Below are 14,012 nucleotides of genomic sequence, written 5' to 3' on the forward strand. Positions count from 1 at the left end.
GACTTCAGGAAACAGCAGAGGGAGCACCCCCTATCCACATCGACGGACAGCAGTGGAGAAGGTGGAACGTTTTAAGTTCCTCGGCGTACACATCACAGACAAACTGAAATGGTCCACCCACACAGACAGTGTGGTGAAGGTGCAACAACGCCTCTTCAACCTCAGGAGGCTGAAGAAATTTGTCTTGTCACCAAAAACCCTCACAAACATTTACAGATGCACAATTGAGAGCATCCTGCCGGGCTGCAACCGCAGGGCTTTCCAGAGGGTGGTGGGGTCTGCACAAAGCATCACCGGGGGCAAACTACCTGCCCTCCAGGACAACTACAGCACCCGATGTCACAGGAAAGCCAAAAAGATCATCAAGGACAACAACCACCCGAGCCACTGCCTGTTCACCCAGCTACCATCCAGAAGGCGAGGTCAGTACAGGTGCATCAAAGCTGGGCCCGAGAGAAAAACAGCTTCTATCTCAAGGCCATCAGACTGTTAAACACTAACAGAGAGGCTGCTGCCTACATACAGACTTGAAATCATTGGCCACTTTAATAAATGGATCACTAGTCACTTTAATAATAATACCACTTTAATAATGTTTACATATCTTGCAATCCTCATCTCATATGTATATACTGTATTTTATACCATCTATTGCATCTTGCCTATGCCACTGTCATTGCTCATCCATATATTTATGTATATATTCTTTTTCCATTCCTTTACTTAGATTTGTGTGTATTAGGTAGTTGTTGTGGAATTGTTAGATTACATGTTAGATATTGCTGCACTGTCGGAACTAGAAGCACAAGCATTTCGCTACACTCCCAATAACATCTGCTAACCATGTGTATGTGACCCATAACATTTGATTTGATTTGATTTATTGACGCATCTGTTAACAACTCTGTTGTTATGAAATATAATCCACCCACAACATTTCTTTAAAATCCAGTCAAATATTTGGTTGTATATCAACAAATCTCCCTCTCTAAGGTCATATTTAATCCTTCCATGGGAAGAACAGTAAAACATCTCACTTGAATAAAAACAACTTTCCAACAATATGTCCGTCCCTATCCTGATCTCAGATCTGTTAGTGCTGTCTTGCCAACTCCTTTGGTCATTGTGGTGTAATAAGTGATGACAATGGCCATAGGAGTTGGCAAGTCAGCACAAACAGATCTGGGACCAGGCTAGTTCATCCTGTGAACAACAATGAACTCCCAATGACGTCATGCACTGAAATTGAAAAGTCACTATTTTAGCATGGGGAACTTCTAACAAAACGCATTGTAACTACCATGGTGGAGCATTTTAATGGCATGTTCTGGACAACTTTTATGGTTTGGGCAGTGTCCTGATCATGACTCCCCTGTCGACCCCCTCTTACAACACCGTGTTGACAACTCATGGGACGCTGCTCTCCAAGTTAATAAAGAGAGCTGTATATCTAGTGACCTACAGCAAGTTACTGCCTTCTAAATAACACAACATTACCACAAAGAGGTGTGAATGTTACAGTGATATCAGACCATGTTGCTCAAACTAGGAAATCTAATTTATTTAAGATATAGGCAAATCCAGCAAAAATTCACATGAAGTTGGATATATCTGAAAAAAAAAGTTTTACCCCTTTTTCGTGGTATCCAATTGGTAGTTACAGTCTTGTCTCATCGCGGCAACTCCCGTACGGACTCTGGAGAGGCGAAGGTCGAGAGCCGTGCGTCCTCCAAAACACAACCCAGCCAAGCCGCACTGCTTCTTGACACAATGCCCACTTAACCCGGAAGCCAGCAGCACCAATGTGTCGGAGGAAACACCATACTCCGGGCGACCGTGTCAGCGTGCACTGCGCCCGGCCCGCCACAGGAGTCATTAGTGCACAATGGGACAAGGACATCCCTGCCAGCCAAGCCCTCCCCTAACCCAGATGACGCTGGGACAATTGTGCGCCGCACAATGGTTCTCCCGGTCGCGGCCAGCTTCGACAGAGCCTGGACTCAAACCCAGACTCTCTAGTGGCACAGCTAGCACTGCGATGCAGTGCCTTAGACCTCTGTGCCACTTGGGAGGCTGTTTGGCCATGTCTAACTGAAGGTAATACCTTCAAGGTATATGCTACTAATGGTTGTCACACTTCATTTGGATAGTCCCCTGTAGTTGATCTACAGTAATGGCAAATAAATGTCTTAATCGGGGGCTCACCTTCTGAACGTGTATTCAATGTGATTCTGTTCTTTCAGAAGGATTTAATGTAACATACTCTAGAACAGTGTTCTCAACCTGGGATACCTGGCTGGCCTATCCACAGAGAGTAGGCTACCTGGGAAGACTCATAAAAACATAGACCCCTAATGATCAGTTGAACATGAGGATGCACTTGTGATTGGCCGTTCAGTAAACAAAGGAAGTTGAGAACCACTGCTCTGAACAACATGATATACTGCTTGGTATACAATGTCAGGTCAGCCATGGCATAAAGATATTTTTTCAAAGCACAGCAGATCTTGCAAAAATAATATACATCATTGCCCCAGAATAAATGTCAATGTGCTTTGAGTATGCCACGTGCTATAAATATCCAAATAAAATATAATCTACTAGGAAACATTTTGGGGTATAATCATCAAATAAATGCCACCTTTCAATCTGGGAGAGAATTGTTGAAGGATATGTTTCACAACGCCAGCCTTCCTCGTCAAATGTAATTTACTGGTGTGACTCAATGGCTGGCGTAGCCTGCATTAAGGGGCAATTTGCGGGGAACACAAAAGGCAACAATTTGACTTAATCTAATTTTATTGCATGGCTCAAGTCTAGGTTTTTGAGGGTTTATGACAGGCCCTATCACTAGGGCGATACAGTGCCAAATCAAATTAAATCAAATTAAACAGCATGATCATTATACAGGTCTACCTTGTGTTGGGGACAAGAAAAGGTCACTTTAAAATGTTCAGTTTTGTCACACAACACAATGTCACAGATGTCTCATGCAATTGGCATGCTGACCGCAGGAATGTCCACCGGAGCTGTTGCCAGCCGGCCTCACAACTGCAGACCACATGTAAGCACGCCAGCCCAGGACCTCCACATCCGCTTCATTACCTGTGGTATTGTCTGAGACCAGCAGACTGGACAGCTGATGAAACTGAGGAGTATTTCTCTCTATAATAAAGCTCTTTTGTGGGGAAAAACTCATTCTGATTGGCTAAGCCTGGCTCCCAAGTGGGTGGGCCTATGCCATCCCAGGCCCACCCATGCTGCGCCCCTGCCCACTCATGTGAAATCTATAGATTAAGGCCCAATTAATTTATTTCAATTGACTGATTTACTTATATGAACTGTAACTCAGTAAAAAATGTGAAATTGTTGCATGTTGCGTTTATATTTTTGTTCAGTATAAAAAAAAGCTGAGTCAATAAGTATTCAACCCCTTTGTCCTGCCAAGCCTTAATAACTTCAGGAGCAAAAATGTGTTTAACTAGTCAGATAATAAGGTGGACTAACTCTGTGTGTAATAATGGTGTTTAACATAATCTTGACTACCCCATCTCTGTACCCCACACACATAATTATCTGTAAGGTCCCTCAGTCGAGCAGTGAATCTCAAGCACAGATTCACCGTTTTCCAATGCCTCACAAAGAAGGGCACCTACTAGTAGATGTGTAAAAATTAAAATAAGCAGACACTGAAGCTGTTAATTACACTTTACATGGTACAGTGCCTTGCGAAAGTATTCGGCCCCCTTGAACTTTTCGACCTTTTGCCACATTTCAGGCTTCAAACATAAAGATATAAAACTGTAATTTCTTGTGAAGAATCAACAACAAGTGGGACACAATTATGAAGTGGAACGAAATTTATTGGATATTTCAAACTTTTTTAACAAATAAAAAACAGAAAAATTGGCCGTGCAAAATTATTTAGCCCCCTTAAGTTAATACTTTGTAGCGCCACCTTTTGCTGCGATTACAGCTGTAAGTCGCTTGGGGTATGTCTCTATCAGTTTTGCATATCGAGAGACTGAAATTTTTGCCCATTCCTCCTTGCAAAACAGCTCGAGCTCAGTGAGGTTGGATGGAGAGCGTTTGTGAACAGCAGTTTTCAGTTCTTTCCACAGATTCTCGATTGGATTCAGGTCTGGACTTTGACTTGGCCATTCTAACACCTGGATATGTTTATTTGTGAACCATTCCATTGTAGATTTTGCTTTATGTTTTGGATCATTGTCTTGTTGGAAGACAAATCTCCGTCCCAGTCTCAGGTCTTTTGCAGACTCCATCAGGTTTTCTTCCAGAATGGTCCTGTATTTGGCTCCATCCATCTTCCCATCAATTTTAACCATCTTCCCTGCCCCTGCTGAAGAAAAGCAGGCCCAAACCATGATGCTGCCACCACCATGTTTGACAGTGGGGATGGTATGTTCAGGGTGATGAGCTGTGTTGCTTTTACGCCAAACATAACGTTTTGCATTGTTGCCAAAAAGTTCGATTTTGGTTTCATCTGACCAGAGCACCTTCTTCCACATGTTTGGTGTGGCTAGTGGCAAACTTTAAACGACACTTTTTATGGATATCTTTAAGAAATGGCTTTCTTCTTGCCACACTTCCATAAAGGCCAGATTTGTGCAGTATACGACTGATTGTTGTCCTATGGACAGAGTCTCCCACCTCAGCTGTAGATCTCTGCAGTTCATCCAGAGTGATCATGGGCATCTTGGCTGCATCTCTGATCAGTCTTCTCCTTGTATGAGCTGAAAGTTTAGAGGGACGGCCGGGTCTTCGTAGATTTGCAGTGGTCTGATACTCCTTCCATTTCAATATTATCGCTTGCACAGTACTCCTTGGGATATTTAAAGCTTGGGAAATCTTTTTGTATCCAAATCCGGCTTTAAACTTCTCCACAACAGTATCTCGGACCTGCCTGGTGTGTTCCTTGTTCTTCATGATGCTCTCTGCACTTTAAACAGACCTCTGAGACTATCACAGAGCAGGTGCATTTATATGGAGACTTGATTACACACAGGTGGATTCTATTTATCATCATTAGTCATTTAGGTCAACATTGGATCATTCAGAGATCCTCACTGAACTTCTGGAGAGAGTTTGCTGCACTGAAAGTAAAGGGGCTGAATAATTTTGCACGCCCAATTTTTCAGTTTTTTATTTGTTAAAAAAGTTTGAAATATCCAATAAATTTCAGTCCACTTCATGATTGTGTCCCACTTGTTGTTGATTCTTCACAAAAAATTACAGTTTTATATCTTTATGTTTGAAGCCTGAAATGTGGCAAAAGGTCGAAAAGTTCAAGGGGGCCGAATACTTTCGCAAGGCACTGTATATCAATTCACCCAGTCACTACAAAGACACAGGCATCCTTCCTAACTCAGTTGACAGAGAACAAGGAAACAGCTCAGCGATTTCACCTTGAGGCCAATGGTGATTTTAAACCAGTTACAGAGTTTTTAAATGGCTGTGATTGGAGAAAACTGAGGAAGGATAAACAACATTGTAGTTCCTACACAATACTAACCTAAATGCTAAATGACAGAATGAAAAGAAAGAATCATGTACAGAATAAAAATATTCCAAAGCATGCATCCTGTTTGCAATAAGGCACTAAAGTGATACTGAAGAAATGTGGCAAAGAAATGTACTTTTTGTCCTGAATCCAACGTATGTTTGGGGCAAATCCAACACAACACATCACTTAGTACCACTCTTCATATTTTCAAGCATGGTTGGTGGCTGCATCATGTTATGGGTATGCTTGTCATCAGCAAGGACTAGGGAGTTTTTTTAGGATACAAAGAAAAGGAATAGAGCTAAACACAGGCAAAGACCTAGAGAAAAACCTGGTTCAGTCTGCTTTCCAACAGACACTGGGAGACAAATCCACCTTTCAGCAGAACTATAACCTAAAACGCAAGGCCAATTATACACTGGATATTGAATGTTTGGCCTAGTTACAGTTGACTTAAATCGGCTTGACAATCTATGGCAAAACATGAAAATTGCTGTCTAGCAATGATCAACAATCAACTTGACAGAGCTTGAAGAATAAAAAAATATATATATATTGTACCATCCAGGTTTGCAAAGCTCTTACACGGAACCCAAACCGGCTGCGAGCATGCGCCATCGTGCATACATTTATTTTGTCCCCCCACACCAAACACGATCACGACACACAGGTTAAAATATCAAAACAAACTCTGAACCAATTATATTAATTTGGGGACAGGTCGAAAAGCATTAAACATTTATGGCAATTTAGCTAGTTAGCTTGCACTTGCTAGCTAATTTGTCCTATTTAGCTAGCTTGCTATTGCTAGCTAATTTGTCCTTGGATATAAACATTGAGTTGTTATTTTACCTGAAATGCACAAGGTCCTCTACTCCGCCAATTAATCCACACATAAAACGGTCAACCGAATCATTTCTAGTCATCTCTCTTCCTTCCAGGCCTTTTCTTTTCTTGACTTTATATTGCGATTGGCAACTTTCATAAATTAGGTGACCTCGTTCATCTTTCAGTCACCCACGTGGGTATAACCAATGAGGAGATGGCACGTGGGTACCTGCTTCTATACACCAATGAGGAGATGGGAGAGGCAAGACTTGCAGCGCGATCTGCGACAGAAATAGAACTGACTTCTATTTTAGCCCTTGGCAACACAGACGCTTGTTGGCACGCGCGAGCAATGTGGGTGCGATAATTGAATAACATAGATTTCAAAATGTGATGCAAGTGGTGTGGTCAGCCTGTTAGAGACTTACCCAGAAAGACTCCCAGCTGTACTTATCTAATCAAAATATATCATTGTTACATTTTCCAGACAGTCACTCACAAACTATATATAGACTAACCATCGCTGTCCATGGTGCTGAAATGTCTATGCGGCTGCCTATCGAAACGGTGATAGGCTTTCTGTGGTGCCAGCGCATGTAGCATGTAGCTTTGCTTTAGCTAATGGATAGCCTAAATGTGTATTGGTATAGGCTTATTTGGTCTTCATTTTCTCATGTTAACCCTAACATTTCACAAAGCTTTACTGTACATGGTGTCACAGGGCATCCATTTAGACTGCTGGGTGGCAGCAATAATGTAATTGCTCATTAATTAAAGTTGGAAATTAAAACATTGCAGATTGTCAAATAAATGTCTGATACAACTAATCAGCAATCAATTGATTTTTTTATAGATTTTTTTTGTATACAACTGTCCTGCATAGCCTACTAAACCTGCATGACCTGAGCTGTCCTTGGGCTAGAAAGTTATGCATAAAAAGTTAGGCATAAAACCTGTCTATTAATGCCAATCTCTCTTTTTTCTATGTAGAGGCCTATAGTAGCTACAGTATGCGACTGATTGCATCGTCTTGCATTTTTGTGTGCAAATGTTTTCATTAAGGCCTGTAGGCCCTACTGTTTTTCTATTCTGACTATTGACAACCCAGACAGTCATTCCTGAGACATTGTGCATTATATGTCCATTGTGCTGCACACACTTGTTGATGTTGCAACCACACAACTCAAACACTGGTTCACCAGTATGAACAAAATTGTAAACTGCTTTTTTTGTTTTAGCCTTCAATAACTGTTGTCCGCTCAAGATTATAATCTGTGGCTGTCCAGTATCCAGACGCCATGTCCCAGAGCTTCCTATACAGTTAATCTCTTTCCGTAACATGTTGAAGCCGGCAATTAAGGAGAATGCAAGAGGGTCAATTAAAGATGTTAACTGCTGTATTTGAATCACCACTCCCTTTTCTGCCCAGTTTCCCTGTAACTGTCGCTTCTGTAAGGATCGACACTGGTAGACGAGAAGCAAGTACAGGGAGTGAACATTTAATTAACAACGGACATGAAACAGGACAGGACAGCATCTGGACATGAAAACATAACGAAATGAATGCTGACACGAGGGAACCAACGGAGGAACAGACCGATATAGACGGGGCAATCAACAAGGTGAAGGAGTCCAGGTGAATCCAATGAGCGCTGATACGCATAATGATGGTGACAGGTGTGCGTAATGTAGGGCAGCCTGGTGCCCTCGAGCGCCAGAGGGAGAGTGGGAGCAGGGGTGACAGCTTCTGCAGAAAGATTGTTCTCTAAACTAAAATTCATAAAGAACTACATGAGAAGCATTAGGCTTTTGGTCTGGTTGCGCTTTGAACATCTGAGTAACCTCCACTCATTGCACTGGAGCCGTTGTAGCCTTGACCACGGCATTTGTTCACCGATATCCCTTTACTTTCAATCAGTTCAATTATTATAGGCACTTTGATCAGTCACATTCTTGAAGCCAAATAAAAAAATACTTAGCTTCCTATATGGAAATTATAAAGGTTTATGAATGACTGTTTGGAAGTACTGTCAAAATTATTTAATTTAATAAATAAAAAATAGACATCAATGTCAGACAGGCGCATGGGCCCCCAGAGAAAGTGTGTCCGGTATTCCAGTGGACTGATACTGATCGATGTGTGGCCAGCCCAGCGGCCACTTTGAGAACTCTTAAGCCACGTTTCCATTGGCACTTTGATGTCAACCCAGGTTAGGCTAGCCTTGGTGGGCTAGCTTGAATTGCATTTCCACTACCTCCAGAAATGATAAATGATGTCATGTTGCTAGGTAGCCAATATCTGACTGTGCAGCTGTCTTCGATAATGTTGCTAGCTAGCAAGATGTTGAAGAATTTAATTCACCCTCACCATGCTGTAACTAACGTTACCCCATACTCCCGCCAGTGTCAGCCATGTATTTGCTAAACTGTTAGTTAGCATAATTACTAGCATAACAGGCTAGCTAGCAAGCTAAATTCCTACCTTGCTAACCAAGCAAACCAAACAACAGGTTTGATATGATGTAGCTAGCTAGCTTTCAATGCGACCTGGCCAGCTAAAATTCCTGCTAGCTCATGTTAGCTAGCTAGCTAGCTTGTTTCAACTCTGATTTGCAAGCTAACTTTGGGTAGCTACTTAGCATTCAGGGGCTGACTGTTCTCATAAAAGTTTGTGTAGTGCAAAAATAAATGAAGGATCCAACTATGGTGGTAATTTGTGTCATATCTGACTACAGCAGTATTGCTTGTCCATGTGCTATCTAAAAGCAACAGGTCCAGACAAGCTAGCTGTGGTGTCAGCCTCCAGCAGTGATCAGCTGGTGGTTGGATAGCAACAACGTCACCACCCCAAATTCTAATCGAGCTGGCACCAGTTGTGGAACTGGGCTGTACTGGCCTGGGTTTCCCTCGATCCAGCTCGATTTTTGAGAATTCCATTCGAGCCAGCTCGAATTTGACCCTAACTTAGCCCTAATTTTAAGTGCCAGTGGAAATGGGAGTTTAGATAGAGCTTCTTGCCTGGTTTTGTTTTGTCACCCCGACATTTTGATATTTCTTAAACACAAATCAAGTAAATGAGACTTACTGAGTCTGGCTTTAACATTATGGGTGTGTTTGTAAACTCACTCTGGCGTAACAGAGTGCGCTCAGAGTGCGCACTGGGGATTTATAAATTCAGAGCGTTGTTGTAGGGTTGATCTGACCGTTCTGACCTCACAATGGCAACCAAGCACTCAAACTAACTGGCTAAAGTTGGCTAGCTTGCTAGCTACTTCCAGACACAAATGAGAGAACACTTCCCTCTGAACATTTTACTCGCCCTAGCAGAGCTGGTTAGAGTGTTTTCATGTTATCATGTTATCATTTTTTTTAGCCAATGTTTAGGCCTACTTACAACTGTCATAACAACCGAGTTTAGGGACCTTCATAAATTATTTAATTATTCTGTGCTTTGGCACTGTCAAATCAGAGTGCTCTGAAATTGGAGTAAATTAGACCTACCATGGTGAATTTAGAACACTGATTTTACTTACACAATTTCTGATATATCACATGCATAAATAAAAGTGAGGCATGTGGTATATCAGAAATTATGTTATAGAATTATTGTCAACCAAAAATATTGTCATATAATTATAAATAGCCTACACTTTATAAGGGGTTAATACCAATTTTCTGTATCCTATAAATAGCCTCTAAAATATATGTAAACAGACTATACATTATAAATGTTGTATGTGATTGCCTTGACAATTGTTAAAATTCCGAGCTATTAATTAAACCAAAAGAAAAACGTGTGCGTAAAAGTTTTGGGAACGTTTTGAAAACGCTGGACTGCAAAGACTAGAGAGGGGATTTTATTTTCATTTACAGCCACATAGGAAGCGTAACAAAGCATCAAAGTCTTTCAGCATCCTGTGCGAATCCACAGAAAATACGTGGGTAGTGTGTGCTTCGTACAGTCCTCGCGACCAAGCGCTTTGCTCTCCCAAAACTAAAAGCAAGGGCGCGCCTAACATCCCACCTCGATATAACTTTCTCTCTATCAATAACTCCTCCCTGAAACCGGATTTCGTTCTGATTTTGCTAATGAAGTGGGCTTGATAGAGAAGTGGGATTGGGGCAGAGAGAGCGCGAGGGAGGGGGTCACGGGTGGATGGTAACTGCCGCTCTAACAGGTACGAGCAAATTACGCTATCAGAAAGGAATTGTGTAGTTCCGCCTCAGCAACGGTTCCTAACATTTCATACTTAAACGTGACTGACAGGGTCGTAGTGAGAAGTAAGTATATAAGAGGGAGGGAGACTACTGCTTAAGCCACTATCGCCCAAGTCCTCCCTGCATAATGTGGATCTAGTGAAGTAAACTAAGCGCACTACATTTTATGCACCGGTTTATAGCAGTTTTTCCGTTTTCATTACACTATTCACACTTATTAGAATAATATATATTGTTATTACCTCCTTTTTCATTGGATATCTAACATATTTTTTTCAAAGGGGGATTTGCACTTTCACCAGGTAAGTTGTTGCATTCAAGTTTACTACTAGTCAAAATCATTTAGTCAAAGAATGATTAATATGCAAACCTATATGTTATTAGATTCATTCGTTTTGGTTAACATTATGCATTTGAAGAAATTGTTTTAGAAGTAGTGTATTCTCTTTTCCCAATAGCCCAAATACTATATGTGCACGTTGTAAGGTGCTTAATTGGTGTATCTTTCTAGATAAATCTGTGTTAGATTTGGAGACAGTTATTAGGCTGCTTTACAGCGTTGCTATTGTTGAAGCAGATCTGTGGATTATACATTAGGAGATGCACTTGTAATGGCATGGCATGACTGAGAACTTCAGTATTCACAGTTGCAATGAACTTGGTGTCACTTTGTGACAGCAGAGCAGAGTAAATAAAAAACTTTACTGATGAGAAGTAAAGTTTCATCAACTTTACTTTACTTATTATTACATTGTCATTACAATAGTGATAAAGTTAACAACTTACAATATGCTGTTACCTTTGATGATAATCAGCTTTTGTGTCTCTTGTGTTTTGAAGGAGATATGATACTCAGGAGAAGTCTCAACTTGCTGCCCATTTTATTACTTTGCTCCTCAGCGTTACCTCAAGGTAAATCTACTTATGCATAAAGTTTATTCGCCTTATCATCATCATTATTCTATCCACTATTCAATTACATTTGTATTGATAAATAAGTGTGATGTTTGTGTGGCTTGCGCAGATTCAGTAGGTTTCAGTGTAACTAGATGTAAAAAAAAATTAAGCATGAGTGAATATGATGCTGTCACTTTCGCTTGTCAATAAAAGCATACCCAGTTAGGTAATAGCCAGGGCTCTCCAACCCTGTTCTGTTCTTAGAGTGGTACTGTGCTGTAGGTTTTTTAGTTACAACTCTAACCTAGCGCACCTGATTCGAATAATTTGCTGGTTGATAAGCTAAATCAAGTTACAACTGGGGTTGGAGCGAAAACCTACCGCAGGGTTGCTCTCCAGGAACAGGGTTGGAGAGCCCTGCTATAGACCTAGTTAAAATCATTTGATCAGATTTTCGTAAAGAATGCCATGCTGTTTCATCAAGCTAATTGGCTGTACACATTCTCCTCTCCTTACCTATCCCCTGTATGACTCATGGAAGATGGTGAGGTTACAATGGATGACGACACAACGTTTGACCTGTTTGATATTAGCGGTATCACACGCAAGACTCTGGGCGCCAAGCAATTCCGCGGCCAAGACACGGACAACCCCGCTTACCGCTTCATCCGCTTCGACCATTTGCCCTCTGTGAGTGCGCCCGTGCTCAAACAGATGCTTCTGCAAATCCAGAACAACGAGGGCTTCGTGTTCGTGGCCAGCATGCGCCAGGACCGCGGCTCGCGGGGAACCCTCATCGCATTGGAAGGCGCCAACGGCCAGCGGCAGTTTGAAATTGTCTCCAACGGTCGTGCTAACACGCTGGACCTTGTCTACTGGGTGGACGGCTCTCAAAATGTTGTCTCCTTCGAGGATGTTGACCTGTCTGACTCGCAGTGGAAGAATATCACACTTCATGTTCATGGCGAAAATGCAAATCTGTTTGTGGGCTGCAGTCTCATCGACAGCTTCATCTTGGATGAGCCTTTCTACGAGCACCTGCAGGCAGAGGATAGCCGAATGTTCGTCGCCAAGGGATCCATCCGCGAAAACCACTTCAGGGTAAGAATTTGTCCTGTAGAATAGACCACTATATTATGCTATTCAACTCAAGCTTGGTTCCCAGTCAATCCCAGTAGTAAAAAAAAATGTAATGTAGACTGTACTTTTAGACTGTATTTTTATAAGGGAGAAATGTCAACTTTCCTTCTGCACTTTATTACTTGTGTGGTCTTCCGCAGGGTGTGCCTTTGTTAAAAATAAGAAACCCTACTACACCATGTCCAAAAGTCCTAACCTACTCTTAGTATTAGTCATAATAAAGGTTTAAGAAGTTAATAAACCATATAGCATTACAAAGAAGTGAACCATGTAATTATGAGAGAATATTCTTATTGACAGATTACACAGGCCTCTATGGTTTTACCGAGCCTGTCATTTTTTACTTCTAGGTGCACTTCACGCTACACGACTCCAGACCATGTAGAAAGCCAATGGTCCTCCCTTCGAGGAGGGTTCAAGGGTTCAACAAGGACCTACTGGAAATGTGGCATGAAGTGCACCCAAAACGGCAATCCAGAAAAGTAGTGCACTAGATATAGGGAATAGGATTCCATTTCAGATCTATCCCCTTGAGTCATGATGATGAGTCTAATGTTAACTGTTAAGAATAACTCATTCGGTATTAATTTACCATGACATAGTAGCTCAAGGTAAGCGAATACCAAATAAGTTGTTCCTAGCTGCTAGTCCAATGTGACACACAACTGTCCAAGTAGTCATTGATCAATCTCTTGTCTTGTCACACAGGGCTTACTGCAGAATGTTCGCTTCATGTTCGACACATCCGTGGATGATGTTCTGAGGAACAAAGGCTGTGAAGTCACTAAGGCTGGTAAGGGTTTTTGGCTAACTTTACTGTACTGGTTGTGTTCATTAAGCACCAAATGAAAAAAAAAATACGTTTCAAACAGGGAGGGACTACCTGGACTTGTCCAATGAGAAAGGCTCATTTTCGTTTGCCATTGCAAAAAGTTTTAGAATGTTTTCCATTGCGTGCCCTAAGAACATGCCGCTGTAGTTTGGATAGACTGAATCCTACCAATTGGGGTCAATATGATATGGATATTTTTTTCAAGGACATCATCTCGAAGACCGTCTAAAATCCTGCTGTATTGTGTTACAGCAATTATCCTTTAGGCTGTGTTTACACAGAAAGCCTAATTCTGATATTAGCGGTATCACACGCAAGACTCTGGGTGCCAAGCAATTCCGCAGCTAAGACGCAGACTACACCGCTTCATCCGCTTCGACCATTTATTCTCTGTGAGCGCACCTGTGCTCAAACAGATGCTTCTGCAAATCCAGAACAACAAGGGCTTCGTGTTTGTGGCCAGAACACAATTATGGCCAAAAGAGCTGATCTGATTGGTCGAATGACCAATTAGTCGAAAAAATATCAGAATTGGGGTGCCTGTGTAAACGCAGCCTTAGTAACCTTTTCGAA

At 41.7% G+C, this 14,012-nt stretch overlaps 1 protein-coding gene across 4 annotated transcripts in view; it reads left to right on the forward strand.

Moving 5' to 3' along the window:
• Positions 1 to 10,493: 10,493 nt before the first annotated feature.
• The window catches only part of thbs2a (thrombospondin 2a), a 33,138-nt gene continuing 29,619 nt past the window's right edge, over positions 10,494 to 14,012 (forward strand). For 3 of the 4 annotated variants that reach the window (XM_014180057.2, XM_014180058.2, XM_045710035.1), the window contains exons 1-5: positions 10,494 to 10,530; positions 10,852 to 10,872; positions 11,411 to 11,482; positions 12,009 to 12,568; positions 13,316 to 13,400. In XM_014180057.2, the coding sequence (XP_014035532.1) occupies positions 10,509 to 10,530; positions 10,852 to 10,872; positions 11,411 to 11,482; positions 12,009 to 12,568; positions 13,316 to 13,400 (760 nt within the window). In that variant the 5' untranslated portion in view covers positions 10,494 to 10,508. Of the gene's footprint in view, positions 10,531 to 10,614; positions 10,634 to 10,851; positions 10,873 to 11,410; positions 11,483 to 12,008; positions 12,569 to 13,315; positions 13,401 to 14,012 lie in introns of those variants that run through there. The other variant, XM_014180060.2, reaches the window with a different exon arrangement.

The sequence above is a fragment of the Salmo salar genome, chromosome ssa28, assembly GCF_905237065.1.
Source record: "Salmo salar chromosome ssa28, Ssal_v3.1, whole genome shotgun sequence".
In the NCBI taxonomy this organism is placed as follows: domain Eukaryota; kingdom Metazoa; phylum Chordata; class Actinopteri; order Salmoniformes; family Salmonidae; genus Salmo; species Salmo salar.